Source organism: Epinephelus moara, chromosome 8 (genome assembly GCF_006386435.1).
Source record: "Epinephelus moara isolate mb chromosome 8, YSFRI_EMoa_1.0, whole genome shotgun sequence".
In the NCBI taxonomy this organism is placed as follows: Eukaryota; Metazoa; Chordata; class Actinopteri; order Perciformes; family Serranidae; genus Epinephelus; species Epinephelus moara.
The window spans coordinates 41,524,580-41,540,691 of NC_065513.1; the positions used below are offsets into that span (position 1 = coordinate 41,524,580).

At 40.2% G+C, this 16,112-nt stretch overlaps 1 protein-coding gene across 1 annotated transcript in view; it reads left to right on the forward strand.

Annotated features, from left to right (window-relative positions):
* The first annotated feature begins 492 nt into the window (after nucleotides 1–492).
* Nucleotides 493–16,112, forward strand: part of cnot6l (CCR4-NOT transcription complex, subunit 6-like) — a 25,644-nt gene continuing 10,024 nt past the window's right edge. The window contains exons 1-9 of the mRNA XM_050050887.1: nucleotides 493–630; nucleotides 5,097–5,218; nucleotides 7,022–7,208; nucleotides 9,224–9,309; nucleotides 9,423–9,512; nucleotides 9,696–9,764; nucleotides 11,649–11,806; nucleotides 12,522–12,676; nucleotides 14,282–14,433. Coding sequence (XP_049906844.1) covers nucleotides 5,107–5,218; nucleotides 7,022–7,208; nucleotides 9,224–9,309; nucleotides 9,423–9,512; nucleotides 9,696–9,764; nucleotides 11,649–11,806; nucleotides 12,522–12,676; nucleotides 14,282–14,433 — 1,009 coding nt within the window. The 5' untranslated portion in view covers nucleotides 493–630; nucleotides 5,097–5,106. The remainder of the gene's footprint in view (nucleotides 631–5,096; nucleotides 5,219–7,021; nucleotides 7,209–9,223; nucleotides 9,310–9,422; nucleotides 9,513–9,695; nucleotides 9,765–11,648; nucleotides 11,807–12,521; nucleotides 12,677–14,281; nucleotides 14,434–16,112) is intronic.

Sequence of the window (16,112 nt, forward strand, 5' to 3'; positions counted from 1 at the left end):
CTACTGGTAAATACTGAATGCTTAAATAAAATTCCAAGTTACTATGTGGAATTGCTCGGGTCCATTTTTATATTCGGGATAGGTTTGATACACCAGTATTCACTTGTTAAGTAAATATAGTATAGTTTGACTTAGATGAGCATTTAGCAACTTCCAAAATATAGACAGAAATCCATAAAACTAAAGTTTAGCTTGAGGAAATGTATGCCGAATTTTCCAGTGGTGTCTATATATTATATAGTAAAAGGATACATGAATCGATTAATGGCAAGCTAATTTTCTTTCTATTTGATATTAAATTGAGATTTAAAAGGAGTTTGGTCATGCTTTGAGCTAAACCAGGAAATGCTACGCTCACACTGGGATTTTCTCATAGTGGAAACGGCGTCTTGTGTTTTATTTTGTTCTTAAATTAAAAAAAGGAAACGATTTTCCAAATTTTGACATGATATGAACAAGGGAGAAAATCTGGGGGTGCATGCCGTGTGCGGACGAGTACGAGCGGAAGTCGCGTTTGTTGTTCTTCCTTCTGTTTCCGAGACGTTCAGGGTCTAAACGGGTTCAACAGCCGTGTCTGCATGTCTCTACCAATTCCCTCTATAAATCGTCTTCTACCGCTCCCGAATGAAGGTAATAACAATTCTGATTTTGTTCTCACTCTGCGGACACGCTGTCCAGGTTGTCCCGGGTTATATTTCACAGTTAAATCCGCTTCCGATTGTGCCAGCACCGTCTACCCCCGCACCGCGTCGGTAAGCCCGGGCGGCGTGCGCCCTGCTGCCGCTAGCCAAACAAATCCAGCGCCGTGCTTCAGAGCTCACCAGGCGGTTAACGTGTGTGTGCGGTGTTTCGGTTGTATTTTAATAGTTTCAACAGTGTGAAAGGTTTAAATAGACACAACCAGAGGGCGTGTTTACCTCGTTGCCAGGTGTGACAGCTGGTGAGCGGTGGGCCGAACTTGTCCTGAACGGGCCCCCATCCATGTAACGTTACGTGCTTGTCACTTTTGACATTACAGCTATGTTTGGACGCTCAGCTGTTGGCGCAGTTGCCATTGCAACATATTTTCCATTTACAAAAAACTCCCGCCTTGTTAGAATAACGTTAATGACACAGTCACCAAAGCAGCTGATTTGGGGTTCAGCACTCGGTGATCTGTCACAGCCCCCCGGAGCCTCAAATGTTATCGACCCCAGCTTGAGATGAAAGCCGCCGTCGCAACAGTCTCCGTGCGGCTGATATGACCCGCTGCCAGCAGGCCGTATATCTGCCCGCAGCCGCTTACTTGTGACCCAGAAGTGTGTAAACAAGTTATGTAAGTCCTCTCCAAACTTGTTCACCCTCAGCCGACCTCATGGCGACTGGATTCATAATATCATGCACCCTGCTCCTTTCTTTTCTGTCACTTATTTTGCTCACACGCACCATGTTCACATGTCAGTGGATAATAAATAACAAGTCACGCAACATAATGTGTGTCCCTGAGCCGTGCAGGCAGCAGTACTCTGACAGCAGGGGAGTTTACTTGCAAGCTGCTGCTGCTGCAGGCTGGCTGGTTTCTGAGAAGACCTCCTGCTGACTGCATGGCTGCAGAGCAAGTGTGATATTTAAGTGTCACTACATGAGGAATCCCTGTGTCTTCAACCTTGTAACTTGTTGTCTTATAAACATGTGTACTGCTTTGAAGCATTGCACGTGGTGTCTGAGAAGAAGCTTTGAAGCTCATATGATAATCAGTCACATTTAAGACAACATGTCACTTAAATTATCATGCAACTTTTAACTTTTTAATGTCAATGCATCAATCAGCCTCTGAGGTATTTTCATGTCTCCTATCATGACATAGATATCTCACCTTAGCAGCATATTCTTGTGTTCACATTCTGGTCACTTTTTGTGACACAATGTGTGTTATTACCAGCAATGCATGTTATATTATAATGTCTATAAGGCGCACACACACAACTAGCAACTGTTAATATAAAATCCAAAGGAATCTAATTTCTTATTCGTTTCCCTCTTGTTCATTCTTACTGCCGCTTTTATGTGTAAGAGGCATGACTGCTCGCTGGGCTTGTAGATGTGGTCAGCTTGTCAGTCTTGACAGATTTTGCGCCTGAATTAGCAACTGTATCTTATTGTGTTGTCACATGATCCAACGGAGATTTGACATTAGGCAACATTAACAAACATGTTACCCAATAATCATCATTGCAGACCTGTAAATGACAACAATATCAAAGAGAATAAAAAATTATTCATTTAATAGAATTTTTAATGTGTAGTTTATTCAGAGTTTTATGGGGGTTTTTTTAGAATAAGCGTTTAATTTTGTCATACATTGCTACTGACTATTTTACCTAAAAAGGAAAAGAAAATTATGATGGACATGAGTTTGAATTTTATAGTAAATGGCACCATTTTTAATTCAGTATGAGTTTTTATAAACACAGGTGTAGTTCCAAGGTGGCAATCTGAATCATCATGCAGGCCCCCCACCACACGGCCCCAGTGCAACAGCACTGCCTGCACTGTCTATATTTACGCCCCTGGCTGGGTATGGTTTGAATCGACATCACAGTTTTAATAAGAATATTTATCTTGTATTGATGTATGTATCATGATTTGGCAAATGTGTGCAAAATGAAACGCACTGAAACACTGGATGAGCCCAAGCTCTTTAAAAACTTTAAAACCTAATATTAGTTAATAAAAAAAGACACCTTGCTGCACTGACACTTGCATTCCCCCTGGTATCTGTATATCTGCTTAAAATTATTAGTTTAACAACAGACTTTTGTAAAACTAAAACATCAAATGATATCATTTAACCTAATTTTCTCAGCCTTACTTTCTGGGAGACAAATCAACCGTGTATTAAAATAATTACCAATGTTTTACAGTCATGTATAACCCCCCGGAAAAAGTTTGAGAAGTTAACGTAAGTCCAGATTCAGATGAGAATCGACTCACGTAGCACTTGTCGGTGATTACTGACATATACTTTTTTTGTCCCATGAACACAACAGATGTGCGCTGATGTGTCCCACTGTTATACACTGCGTGAGCTCAACCTCCTCACACATAAAAACCTAATTTGGTTAGTTTATAATTGTTAGTTTAGTTTCAGTGTGCAATATCATGCTGTTATGATACTTGAATAGTGCTTGGGATTAATAAAGTATCTATCTGTAATAATTCTTACTTTAGACAACAGAACTTTTGTAAAATCTATAACATTACATGATATAATTTCACAGAATTACCACAGCCTTCACTTCTGGGAGACACATCAACAATGCATTAGTAAAAATACCAGAGTTTTAAAGTTTTATTTAACCAAAAAAATGTTTGAGAAGTCAGCTAAAGTCCAGATTCAGATGAGAATCCAGTCATGTAGCATTTGTGTGTTCCCTTTTTTGTCCCATGAGCACCGCAGATTTCTGCAGAAGATGTTTTCAGACAGGAGCAATTTAAAGAAATTATTTTTAAAATATTTCTTGCATGAATCAGTTTGGGGGTGAGATCACACAGGACAGGATTATTGCCAGAATGTGTTGATTGTCACTCTTGTTAGGGCATCTGGTGGGAAAGCTGCTGTTGGTGTGAGGGTCTGTAATTCTGCACTTAAATTGTCTTGGCACCATGTTTTAATTTGCTTTGGCTCGTAGATCTAAAGTTTATTTTCCTGATCTTCTCACAGGATTAACTCTCCACATGGACTCAGCTCCGACAGTCACATTAAATTCTTTAAATCATGTGCTGCACACGTCTCACTGATAACTGAACGATATATGACCCATGACTGACATCAGCTCTTTATATAGACGTCAGGTTTCGTTCGAGTGTGCCATAACTGTCCGCCAGGTGCTTCCTCTGTGGTTTGGCTCAGATTCGGTCGAGGCTCTGTGTCGTTCTCATGCAGCCGAGTGCCGGTAAATGCTGTCTGAGGCAGCTGAGGTTCATGACTCCACCAGCCACGGTTTTGAATATTTAAATTACTAGGAAAATATTTTACAGGTGGCTGGAAAATTTTGGAGCCCTGCCATTCACTGAGACCCGGAGAGAAAAAAGTGACAACTTTGTCACAAGTGATCTTTGATGTTGGAAGTTTATACTGATCTGTCTGAGGAAAAAGAAGAAACACACACCTGAGGACAGCTGTGTTTTACGGTGCTGGAGGACTCAAACAGAATAAGATTTCTTATCCAGATTAAACAGAAGATAAAATATAGTTTAAAACACACAATAAAGACAGGAAACATTTGTTGGTTATTTATTGTGGAGCTAAAAACATTAGTTAATTGTTCAAGGAGTGGATTGAAGGAAAATCCATCAGCAACTATTTTTAATTGGTAAATCATTTGAGTAGTTTATCGGGCAAAAAAATCAGTGTTTGTGTTTTGAAGACGTTGTCTTGGGTTCTGGAAAACTGTGATGGACATTTTTATTATAAATGTTATGATATTGAACAGACTAAATCATTAATCAGTATAATAATCAGTAATGCAAAGGCAAGGCAACATCAACATGATCAAAAAATAAAGAGTTGCAGCTGTAGTTCGCTGATTTCCAGAATATAATGGCCACTTTTATAATAAAATAATAATAAATTACATTTATATAGCACACTTTCAAGTCAAATGACTTCTCAAGGTGCTTAACTATTTTAATGACCAAGTATATTATTAATTCAGAACCAGAAACTATTTTTATTGTTGCAAACATGCAGAAGTATTATTTTAATCGCTAAATTTTTTATTTGAAATTATATAATTATTTGAAATTAATCTGTTAACTTCAGTTTTTTATTAAGCTCAGTGGTATTATTTAATTATTTTTTTTAATTATTATTATTTTTTTGTACAAAGTGGCCCTGTGGAATTTTCTTATAAACAAACAAAAGTTCTGTTTACATTCTTACTCTCCAAAGCACAGTGTGTGTATCTTTGGGGTCTAACACTGGTTTAAGTCTTTTAAATAAATGTTAATTATTTATTTACATCCATGTTTACCAGCTTGCTGTCGTCTTCTTCTGTCACCTCAGTGCTGCCTAATGAGTGTTTCTTGCTTTGTTTTTTTTTTTTCGCCCTCAGATTAACAGGTATGCCAAAGGAAAAATATGATCCTCCAGATCCCCGCAGATGTTACACCATCATGCCAGCGGAGGAGGCGGCCAGTGGGAAGAAGTCTTACTGGGCTGAGCTCGAGATTTCTGGTCAGTCTGACAAACTCCCTCTGTGTCTGCTTCTATGAAAAATATCCCAGTTGAGGCCTTGAAGCTCAGGTGTGAATCTGTACCGAAACTGATAGGAGTGAAACCCAGCAGAGCCCAGAATTGAAAACCACTACCTTTTTTTTTGCAATATAAGAACATCAAGAAAAAGGTGGCTTCATTCTGGTCTCTGATATCCGGTCCAGTTTTTCAGTCCTTGGAAAGCAAACATTTAAAAATGTAGCGGAGTCGTGGTTTTAATCTGTGAGATTGAGCAGAATGTCAAATGAGTTCCCAGTATTTTTCTCGGTGTGTTGCTTCCTGACATTTTTTAATCTCCCTCAAACTGTACTGTTTGTGCAAACTAAAGCTGAGCTGTTTCTTATTTTGGATGTTGCAGATTAATCAACACAAAACTATTTAAGAGGCGCCCACTAGCTCACCTGGTAGAGCAGGCGCCACGTGTACAAAGGCTGTGTCCTTGCCGCAGCGGCCACAGGCTCGACTCCCTGGCCCTGCATGCCCTCCCCTCTCTCTCCCCACTTCATGCTATAACTCGCCTATCAAATAAGAGCAAAACTCCCCCCCAAAATATAATATAATGGTTTGTGATTTGTAAGTAAAATGCCTCGGGTTCTAGGTAATTATTTTACATATTTGTGATATTTTTGAATGAATGAATGACTTTATTTCAACCAAAAATATAAAAAAAAACACAATAAAAAAACAAACAAAACAAAGACAACAGTGTCTGAAAAGGAGTTGGTAGAAGTAAAGCTTATATGTCCCGACCCCTTTTTTACATTCCTTCTTTTAACTCAAATTATTTCAACAAATCCCTAAATTTATTTACAGCTAATATACAACCATCCCCAGTCTATTTACCACCCAATTAAATAAATAAGTAATAAACCCAGTTTATTTACAGTCCAAGAACCACCCAGTATTAGAAAATAAATATGTGCTCCCCTAACACAACTTTTCCTCATTTATACATCTGCCAAAAATATCTTCTTTGTATAGTTAGAGACCAAATCATTAATTGGTTAATCAAGAAACATTCAGCAGATGAATCAATGATAAAAATAATTATGTGTTGCAGCTATAAGGACTCTAAGATAAGATCATGGAGATCTGTGAACAGCGTAATTAAAATTCTTTTCATCCCAAAACCTCAGATGTCAACTAACAACTTTAAACAGAATCACAGGGCGTCTCAGGTTGAATGTTCACAGCTGAATATGAAACTGAAAGACAGAGTATTAATGGTTAACAGACTCTCCCTGGCTGGTCAAAAGTTAATAATAAACAAGCAAATCAGGTTTCTGTTTTATGTTATCTGAAGTTTTATCTATACGTTAGATACGGGTTAGTCAGTGGCATTCACCTCTGAAGTGATGGAGGTTTCTTTTTGACAGAAGCTACAGAAGAACAATTTAGAAATTATTTATCTTTTGTGGTTTGATTCAGTTGTTTTATTTTGTAAAGTTTTAAAATTAAAGTGTAGTAATGGGTCACAGAGTTCTCTACCAGTGCTCTGCTGGAGTCCACCAGTCTACTTTTAGTGTCACATGATGGTCTTGATACTGATTCATGTGGTTTTCTGCCCTGACAAAGAATTATATTTCAGCTGAAAACTGAGTCCAGTTCTTGTTTTGGCATGAAAAGGGTGTAAAATTAAAACTATCTAAAAGGAAACAGTCTGTTTTCTTTCCTCAGATTTAAAATGAGTGTTTTCTTAATGAGTTCTGGAGGTGATGTCCTTTTTACAAACACTCTGCTGTTACTGTGTCTGTCTCGACGCAGGACGGGTGAGGAGTCTGAGCAGCTCGTTATGGACGCTTACCCACCTGACGGCACTGCACATCAACGACAACAACCTGAGCCGCATCCCGCCAGACATCGCCAAGCTGCCCAACCTGGTCTACCTGAACCTGTCGTCCAATAAGCTCCGCAGCCTGCCCGCCGAACTGGGCAACATGGTCTCTCTCAGGTAGGTCGGGCCCATTCAGGAGACATACCTGTAGGTATTTCAGGGACATTGTGAGACAGTTTATCTTGGATACACAAAACAGGCTTCTTAAATATGGAGAGAAAAATTAACTTACTGTTACACTTTGTCACAGATCTTCAGAGAGTGGTTGAATATTCTGTGATATGACTTAAGATAAGAATAAAATCTTTTTTACAGTATATAATTTTACATTACAGCAGGGATTTATGGTGTAAAATAGGAACATTTCTGGAACTACATTTGAGTCTTGAAGTCGTTGTGGTTTTTACACCACATGACTGACTGGCGACCGGCGACACACACAAGATCTTTCACTGGAGGAATCCCTGATGTCATATGATGCAGCGGTCAAAACACAACTCAGGGGGGCTTACTCGAAAATATCTAAGTCAAAAAGTGACGACAAGAAAAGTTATGAGGCTGACAATTTACAGAAACATTAGGTGCAATAGTCCACCTTCCACCCTCTCGTCCCGTCTCACTGTTACTTCTTCACTGTCCCTCTCAAACACACACTCATCTTGGAATGCAAAGACACAGCTTGTCTCTGTCCTCAACCCGTGTCGTGAGCTCTCTTTGGCTGTGGCTCACGACCAGGTCAAGGACAGGTCCAGATATTTAGCCTGCTGATATCTGGAGTGTCTGGAGCGCTCGAGCACCAATTCGCAAGCGCCGAGCCAACACTGAGATGCCTCTGATGTGGGGCTTTTGTCTGCTGTTAGCAAGCAATCAGGGCTTAAGGTGTATAGTGTGAACCAGACATTATTGGCCAGAATGAACTGGAGGAATTGTCACTGTTTTAGGACAGACTTGAAAAACTTATCCTTTAAATATGTGGCCGCCTTTAAATCGAACCCACTCTGTAATCACACTAGCGTTGGGAAACCGCTAACATTTTCATATCATCCATAGACGATCCGATCACCAGGTTATGAGGTGATTTGTACAAAACCATATCCATAACTACTCCCATCAAAGCAAAGTTTTGGTGAGCAGGCAGAACGAAGAAGCAGGGTGTCAGATCCCTGGCAAAGAGATGGCAAACTGTTTTGTAATCAAGGATTTAAAATTCACTTGTCACTCGTGCTGATTAACGGGGCTCAGCTGGCGGATGTGCTGCTCCACCAGAAACATCTTAATGTGCACAGTAGGGCACAGAGTCTAGAGATTATTTTTATAGCATCTTACTTCTGATTAGTTGCCTCAACTTTGACATAGGAAAAATCAATCATCGATCATCCCTTCAATCGTTGATATATGGTCTGATCCAATCGGCACAAGCCTAAATTATACTGTTGATTTTGTTTTTGGTTAAATGCAGCTTTAATTGAAAATAGTGACAGTAGCGTCTAACCTTTTAGACCAGATACGAATTTCAGATGTGATGTGTGTATGTTGTAATGTAATAAATAATATCTCAATGAATAAGAGGCCTCTGCTTTGTAAGTCTGCAGTGTTTGGGTAATTCTTTACACAAACAAAGTACCCAAGCTTCCACTCAGCATATCTACTGACATTTGTTGACTTACACAAAGGATTGAATCTTGCTAATGACTTCATTTTTCACAAAGCTTTCACTCCACTTCAACAGTGTATATTTTGTCTCAAAGAATAAATGGTTCTTTGGATTCATTCAAAGGATTACGTGCCACACGATCCGAAAGCACAGAAGAGAAGTGATTAAAAAACTTGACGATTAAAACACAGCGATCAAAACACTCAGAAGAAAGAGCAAGATTATGAAATGTGTGGGTGTGTGAGTAGTTATCCCGCAGGGCTCAGAAAAGCATCTCAAAACTGACAAACAAAAAAACAAAGATGACAAGTGAAGACACGTTTTGACTGGAAGACTTAATTGAAGTGACAACAAAGGACGACATGGTCGATGTTGTGACACCAGTGAAAATACACTGATGACAAGGAATTACTATGTTGTAAAAATAAAGTTTGGGAAAGACACAATGCTGATATTTTTTTCTCCCGTTTTCTTGCAGGGAATTGCTTTTAAACAACAATCTTTTACGAGTTCTGCCTTATGAACTTGGGAGGCTTTTCCAGTTACAAACCTTGGGGCTTAAAGGTGAGTCCTGTTTTTTTTATTATTACTAAAAGTTTGGCTCAATAATATAACTTAAATTAAATTAAAGTGGCTGGCAAATTAACCATGTAAGTCATTTCATGGTTGTTTTGCAGGAAACCCTTTGTCCCAAGACATCCTCAATCTGTACCAGGAGCCGGACGGAACCAGAAAGCTTTTGAACTACATGCTCGACAATCTAGCAGGTGAATGGCTCGGCGGCTTCACGTTACCACACAACCATTTTATTGGAACTCATGCATGATTAAAGGGCAGTTTATTGTAAACTGGAGCAGCACAGGTGTGTCGTAGCAGGTGTACCATTGTGTTTGTCACGGGCCATTGAGCGCTTGTCCCTAATTTGCCCCTGCCTCCGCCCTGTTTTGCAGTGCACCCAGAGCAGCTCCCCCAAAGACCTTGGATCACTCTGAAAGAGCGAGACCAAATGAGTTCCACAGGTACGTTCAGAAGGGTCTTTCTTTTATTTTTTTAAAAGCTGCAGCAGCCTAGATTTTACACAAAAATTCACTTATTTCATCAGCTTAAAGGACCAGATCACCCCAAAATCAAAAATACATATTTTTCCTCTCACGTGTAGTGCTATTTATCAAACAAGACTTTTTTGGTGTGAGATGCCGAGTGTTGGAGATATCAGCCGTAGAGATGTCTGCCTTCTCTCCAGTATAATGGAACTAGACAGCACTCAGCTTGTGGTGTTCAAAGCACCAAAAATATAGATTTCTGAAAAACTTAACAGCAATGGCTCTACATTACATGGCTCTACGGACTGCAGCGTTCACAGCTCCACCTTTTAGTACCGGATCTGTGTGCTAGGTACCCCAACAGAGGGGGGACCAAAATTGGGGATGATACAGAACGGTTCTGTTGGTACCATCCACAACTTTTTATAGCGGAAACGGGGAAAAAAGCACACCAAACCGAACTGTACTTTTCCATACTGCTCGGTGGAAATGGGGCTTAAGTGTTATGGTCTCCACCAGGCGTATCTGTCTGCAGCTACTCTCAAAAACTATTGGACCCATTAGCCTAATATTTTGTGTGTACATCTAAGACTGTATGTTCAAGAACTTCTTGTGCTTGCAGTGATTCACAGTTGTTGAAAAACCTGTTTTAATGACTGTTCTATACCATCATTGACCGCTGATTCCTCAGTTCTCTTAACCGGCCAGTAGGGGCAGGAAGTTTTCCAGCAATCGGCTCGACTAAAAACAACAAGCCTTACCTAGTATGTTACAGGTAAGGCTTGTTGGAAGATGACCAAGGCTCTACACCCACCAACTGTATCACCACACAGAAAGAAGTGTGCATTTACTGGTAGCTCACGTAGCACCCCTGAGCTAGCTAAGGTTACAGCTCAGCCGAGGATGCCATTCATGTTTACATCTCAGGCTGTCACGAGCACGAGCCTCTCATCCACGAGTAGAGACACGCTTCCTTCTGTACTGTTATACAGTTGGTGGGTGTAGACCGGTAGAAAGGAAATATTCCCTACATGACACTGTTTTAAACCATGTCTGTGGATTATCTTCAGTAACCGGTCATTATTTCTGGAAAGAGACACAACGAAGACCAAAATGTGGCCTGTAACAGACAAGTTAAAGCTTGTTTTTAGACAAGCTGATTACCGGAAAACCTACTGCCCCTACCAGCCGGTTCAGAGAAGTGATGAGTCAGCAGTCAGTGGCGGTATAAAACAGGCAATAAAACAAGTTTTTCAACAATTGAATCACTGCACGTTCTTGAGCATACAGTCATAGATGTACACTCAGAATATCAGGCAGATAGACACAGACACAGACACAGACACACACACACACACACACACACACACACACGTAACCAAACACATGATCCCCTCCAGGCTTATGTCTGGTGGAGATAGTAACACTGTTGAAGCAGTAAGAGAGTGTAGAGTTTCTTTTAGTTGCCAAGTAGATCTGAAACTCACTCACAACCCCATTTAACACAAGTTGACCCAAAAGCTGTTTGATGTGATGACAAAGGAAAGGCACTGCTCATCTTTTCTCAAGGTCAGAAATGGTTTAGTAAATAAAACAAAGTTTTTTTTTTCTTTAATAAGACTTCAATTTTTTTGCTTTCGGAGAGTCATATCTTCCTTATGTCATACTGTAGGTGCACAGGTTTAAAATGAAATCATATAATGAGGAGGAGTGTGTTGAATAAGACTTATGTCCAGTTCCATCCAGCACAAAATAATTTGTGTATCAATAAATGTCTGTCCACGCAGGGCAGCAAATGTCAGAGGAATAAATTTATAGCCAAATGGATCTTAACAATAATCCTTTTGTATTTTTCCGCAGCCGTGTTCACAGTCATGTGCTACAACGTGCTGTGCGACAAGTACGCCACGCGACAGCTGTACGGCTACTGTCCATCCTGGGCCCTCAACTGGGAGTACCGGAAGAAAGGCATCATGGAGGAAATCACCAGCTGTGACGCTGACATCATCAGCCTGCAGGTAAACGAGAGGCTCCTTGATGACAATCCATCTAATAGCTGTTTAGATATTTCAGTCTGGACCAAAGTGGTTGACTGCACAGGATCCATACGTATCTAATAACTTCATAGAATAGAGAGACTGTTTGGTGTTCTCTCAGGATTTGAAATAAAGAGATAAACTTACTACGCACAGCCAAAATGTACCTGCTTTCCTCTGGCTGTGGATTTTCTATGATTGTAACAGTTTACAGTCTTGCTCTAGCTCACTTGTGACCTTTCACGAGAAGAAGGTTTCTACCCACCATCTGTCCACACACTGACTTCTGATTCGAGCAAGGAACAGTTTCAGCAGGTTTATTGAGCCTTTCACTCTCGTCTGTGCTGTAATTATCAGACTGTACTCCGCTGCTATCAACTCCTCCAGAGTCACCAACCACTGCCCTTCAACACAATTAAGTCATTGTCTAGTAGATAAAGAGGCAGACATGACTGATAAACCGTCCTCAGCACTGGAAAGTGTGTTTGTTTTCCTACTAATATCATTTTAAAATTCCAGAGAGGGTTTTTCTTTCGTTTATTTTTTATGGAAAGGCATCTTTAGGACGGAGCGAACTCATCTGGATCAGGGAAATGTTTGCCATTTATATGTGGCTAAGGCTTACTCCTTCAGGCACACCATTGTATGACTCTTAATGACTCTTTTAGGTGACATTTCTTGCCCTGTGTGTCTGCAGGAGGTGGAGACAGAGCAGTACTACACTATGTTTCTGGAAACACTAAAGGAGCGCGGCTACGACGGCTACTTCTGCCCAAAGTCTCGTGCCAAACTGGTTTCTGAACAGGAGAGGAAACACGTGGACGGCTGCGCTGTGTTCTTCAAGACCGAGAAGTGAGTTTAAGAGCTTTGCAGAACAAGATTTATTGAATACAGTTGCAGATTTGTAGGTTTTTGTTGGAAATCCTAGAATGTTTTCGAAGGTGATTTTTAGAGGTTGAAGCTTCAGAAGTTAATTTGAAACAGACTCTGACCATGTTTGTACACCACAGTTGAAAAGTTTCTGTATCTTGCCACAAAAGCCTGATTGGGTCCAGTCAGGTGTCTGAGAGGACTGCTCTATGTGTTTGAATGGCCTTTAGGTTCAACAAATATGTTATATGAAGGGTTTATTTTGTACATGGAGAACAAAACGCTGTACAGTGGTTCAACCAGACTGACAACTGAAAGACACAAAGATCCCTCTGACCAACACCTGAATAAGAACAGAAGAAATCGGCAGTCATTGGTTAAAGAAACTGGAAGCTTAGCATCAAAATATGTGCAGATTTAATTAGGAACAGGATCCTGTTTCAGTGTCAGATGCCCAATAATGCCTTGAACAAGCTGGAATTAACAGGCAATGTTCTTCTTTAGCAAAGCTCTTCTTCAAACTTCACAATAGGCACAGAAGGTTAGTTCAGGGTTAGCACTGTTGTAGCTGATCCTCAATATTAAGGGCCCAGTTGCACAGTCGTGGTTCAGTAATGATCGAAGGACATTAACGATTTTCTGGACTGAAAAACAAATTCAAAATCAAAGGGTATCTGGAGGAAGAAATGATTACAAAAGTAGCCCCTTTCAAGGCAGGACTTTTACGCCAATATTCCATCTTGCTGTTTTGTATAAAGGGGTCATTGGCTGAATGAGGGGACGGAATTGGCTCCCCTTTAAGCCGGCAGTGGAGGTAGTAGCAATACTAAAACGACGTCTGTGTTGATGTGTTGTTGATGTGTTATGTGTGTGCCCCTCTCCTGGAAGATTTAAAAAGCAGCTGATAGCAGTTAGCAGCTAACTCAAAGAAAAAGAACAGCAGCAAAAAATGTCTGCAATTGGGAAAAACAATGAAATCCGGGGGGCTCTTTACCCTCTGAGCAGAGGACGAAATCAGTCGCCATATAACAGGGACAGTAATGATTGTTATTGCCATGTTAAAGCCACTGTTACTGTTTATAAAGCGTTGCTGACCCATATGTTATATGTCACACTAGAGGCCAGCGATGTTGTGTTACATGCTACGCCCATTAGGCCTCTGTTTCCAGGATGCTGGCATAATGTCTAAAATCACAGTCTGATGTTGTATGATGCTGCCGTTGTTTGGTTCTACATAAAAATACAAAGGCAGCACAAAGAAGGGACTTTCATAGTGAATCTGTAGCGCAATCTCTGTATAAAAAGGGCTGTTGCCTAAATGGAAGTCTAAATCATTTGATTCTTCTTCTTCTGGGGTCCAAACCATTTCAAATATAAATAATATATTTGGAGTGTCAAAGATACTGTTTTATATATGTTAAATGGTTTACTTATAAAGGAAGTCAAAAAATATTAATAGTACAGGTGATTCCGAACCTTTGAATGGCTGTGTATGTAGTAAGGCAGGGACATCCCACATCTGAAAATTAATGCGAGTTTCCGAAGTCCTCCGTGGATATTTATGCTGCCTTGTTGATGTTTGTGCAGGTTTACTTTGGTCCAAAAACACACTGTGGAGTTCAACCAGGTGGCCATGGCCAACTCTGAGGGCTCAGAGGTCATGCTGAACAGAGTGATGACCAAAGACAACATCGGGGTGGCCGTTCTGCTCGAGGTCAACAAGGACATGTTCTCCAGTGGTAAGAACATCTTCAGAACAGAAAACAGAGCGTGTAATGTTACAATCCCTTGTTGTTGTTGTTGTGCCGTAAGATGACGATTTTCAGGCCTCAAAAATTGCATTTCTACCCAAAGTTCCCAGGACCTTTAGTTTAAGGCACAACTTTTCAAGGAACTAAAAGGTTCATTCATCCCATTGTTATCTATGTTTTCAATACAGTCTAAAGACCTGTTAGGATTAGGCAAAGTAGTCCACTGCCGCATGAAAAAGCAGCATGACAGGACGAGGGCTGCTGGTAGTTGCAGGGGTGAACACACCCATTTCATCTACAAAAAAAGAACAACACATTGGAAAAAAACACACCTTGGGTTTTGTCTCACTGCAGTGACATTTACTGCTGCATCACACTGCTGCAAGCTGGATGTAATTAATTAAATGCAGGGGAAGGAAATGAAACTCAGTCCCCACGGTAAATCCTCTGTTGAGTGTTTGATGGTTATTTGTTTGTGCTTTAAAGCAAAACCACCATGAAACAATCAGAAAATAATATTTCATTTCTCTCAGTCTCTGGTTTTCTCACGGCACCGCAGTGCTCGATCGGTGCTCTCAGTTCGCTGCCACGATCTCTTTTTTTGTCTGTCTTTTTGAAAATGAGTCTGGAAGTTCACAACAAAGACTAACTTTATTCGTAAAGTTATCAAACAAAGAGAAATGTTACCCCCTTGTCCTAAAATTGGCCTAAATCGATACTAAAACACTTTCTTGTTTTGACTTGAGCAGTACAAGTTGAAGCAGCAGCGTTGTGTGTTTTATCAATCCAACGATGGTCATCCCCCAAAACCCCAACCTGGAAGTTCCTGTACTTTCAGTCAAAACCCCCCGATCAGGGACTTTTTGGGGGGAAAATAATGTCCCCACAACTTAATTTAGACCCTGGTCCTTGTGGTCGAAACACTGAGCTCTTCAAAAGCTTCCTAGATCCTGGGGAAAGTTTCTGCGGTCAATAAGGGGCTACAATGTTCCAGCTTCCCAAAAACATACGTGTAACTTGTTTTAAATTAACCGTTTAGTTTGTAACATGTCAGAAAGGAGTCAAAAGGCACAAGCTGATGTCTCATTGCTTGTTTTGTCAAATCAGCAGTTCACTACCCAAAGATATTTAATAATATAACAGAAAAAAGGCAGCAAAAAGCTGATAAATGACTTGATGATTAATCAATTATCAAAATACTTTTCTGTTAAAAAATCAATTTAGCCAGGGCACAGATGTATGATCAACCTGGTCAATATTGTATTTACTGTGAATTTGCCCACACACATTTGTAACTCAAGTTTACAGTGTTATCATGAGTGTACATGGATCCATGGTTGTAGTGTAGCCAAACATAATTCAATAAAACTGCAGTCAGCTTGTAATTAATAATTCAAATTATTTATGAACTAGTCCATACCCACTGAGTACAGCATACCATACCATGACTTAGTCATACCAAAAATTAGAAAACAACAACAACATTGGTCCACAGGGGGAGCCACAGCGATCGGTCGCATTTTAGCCATTTTGAAGCATTTTTCTGTTGTTATAGCGCCACCCAGTTGCCAATTAGAGTTAAATTTCTAATTTTTAAAAATGAGCTCTCTAGCGCCCCCATTTTGTTTGATGGGGTCAATAATAGAGGGGTCCCCTCAGATTATGTG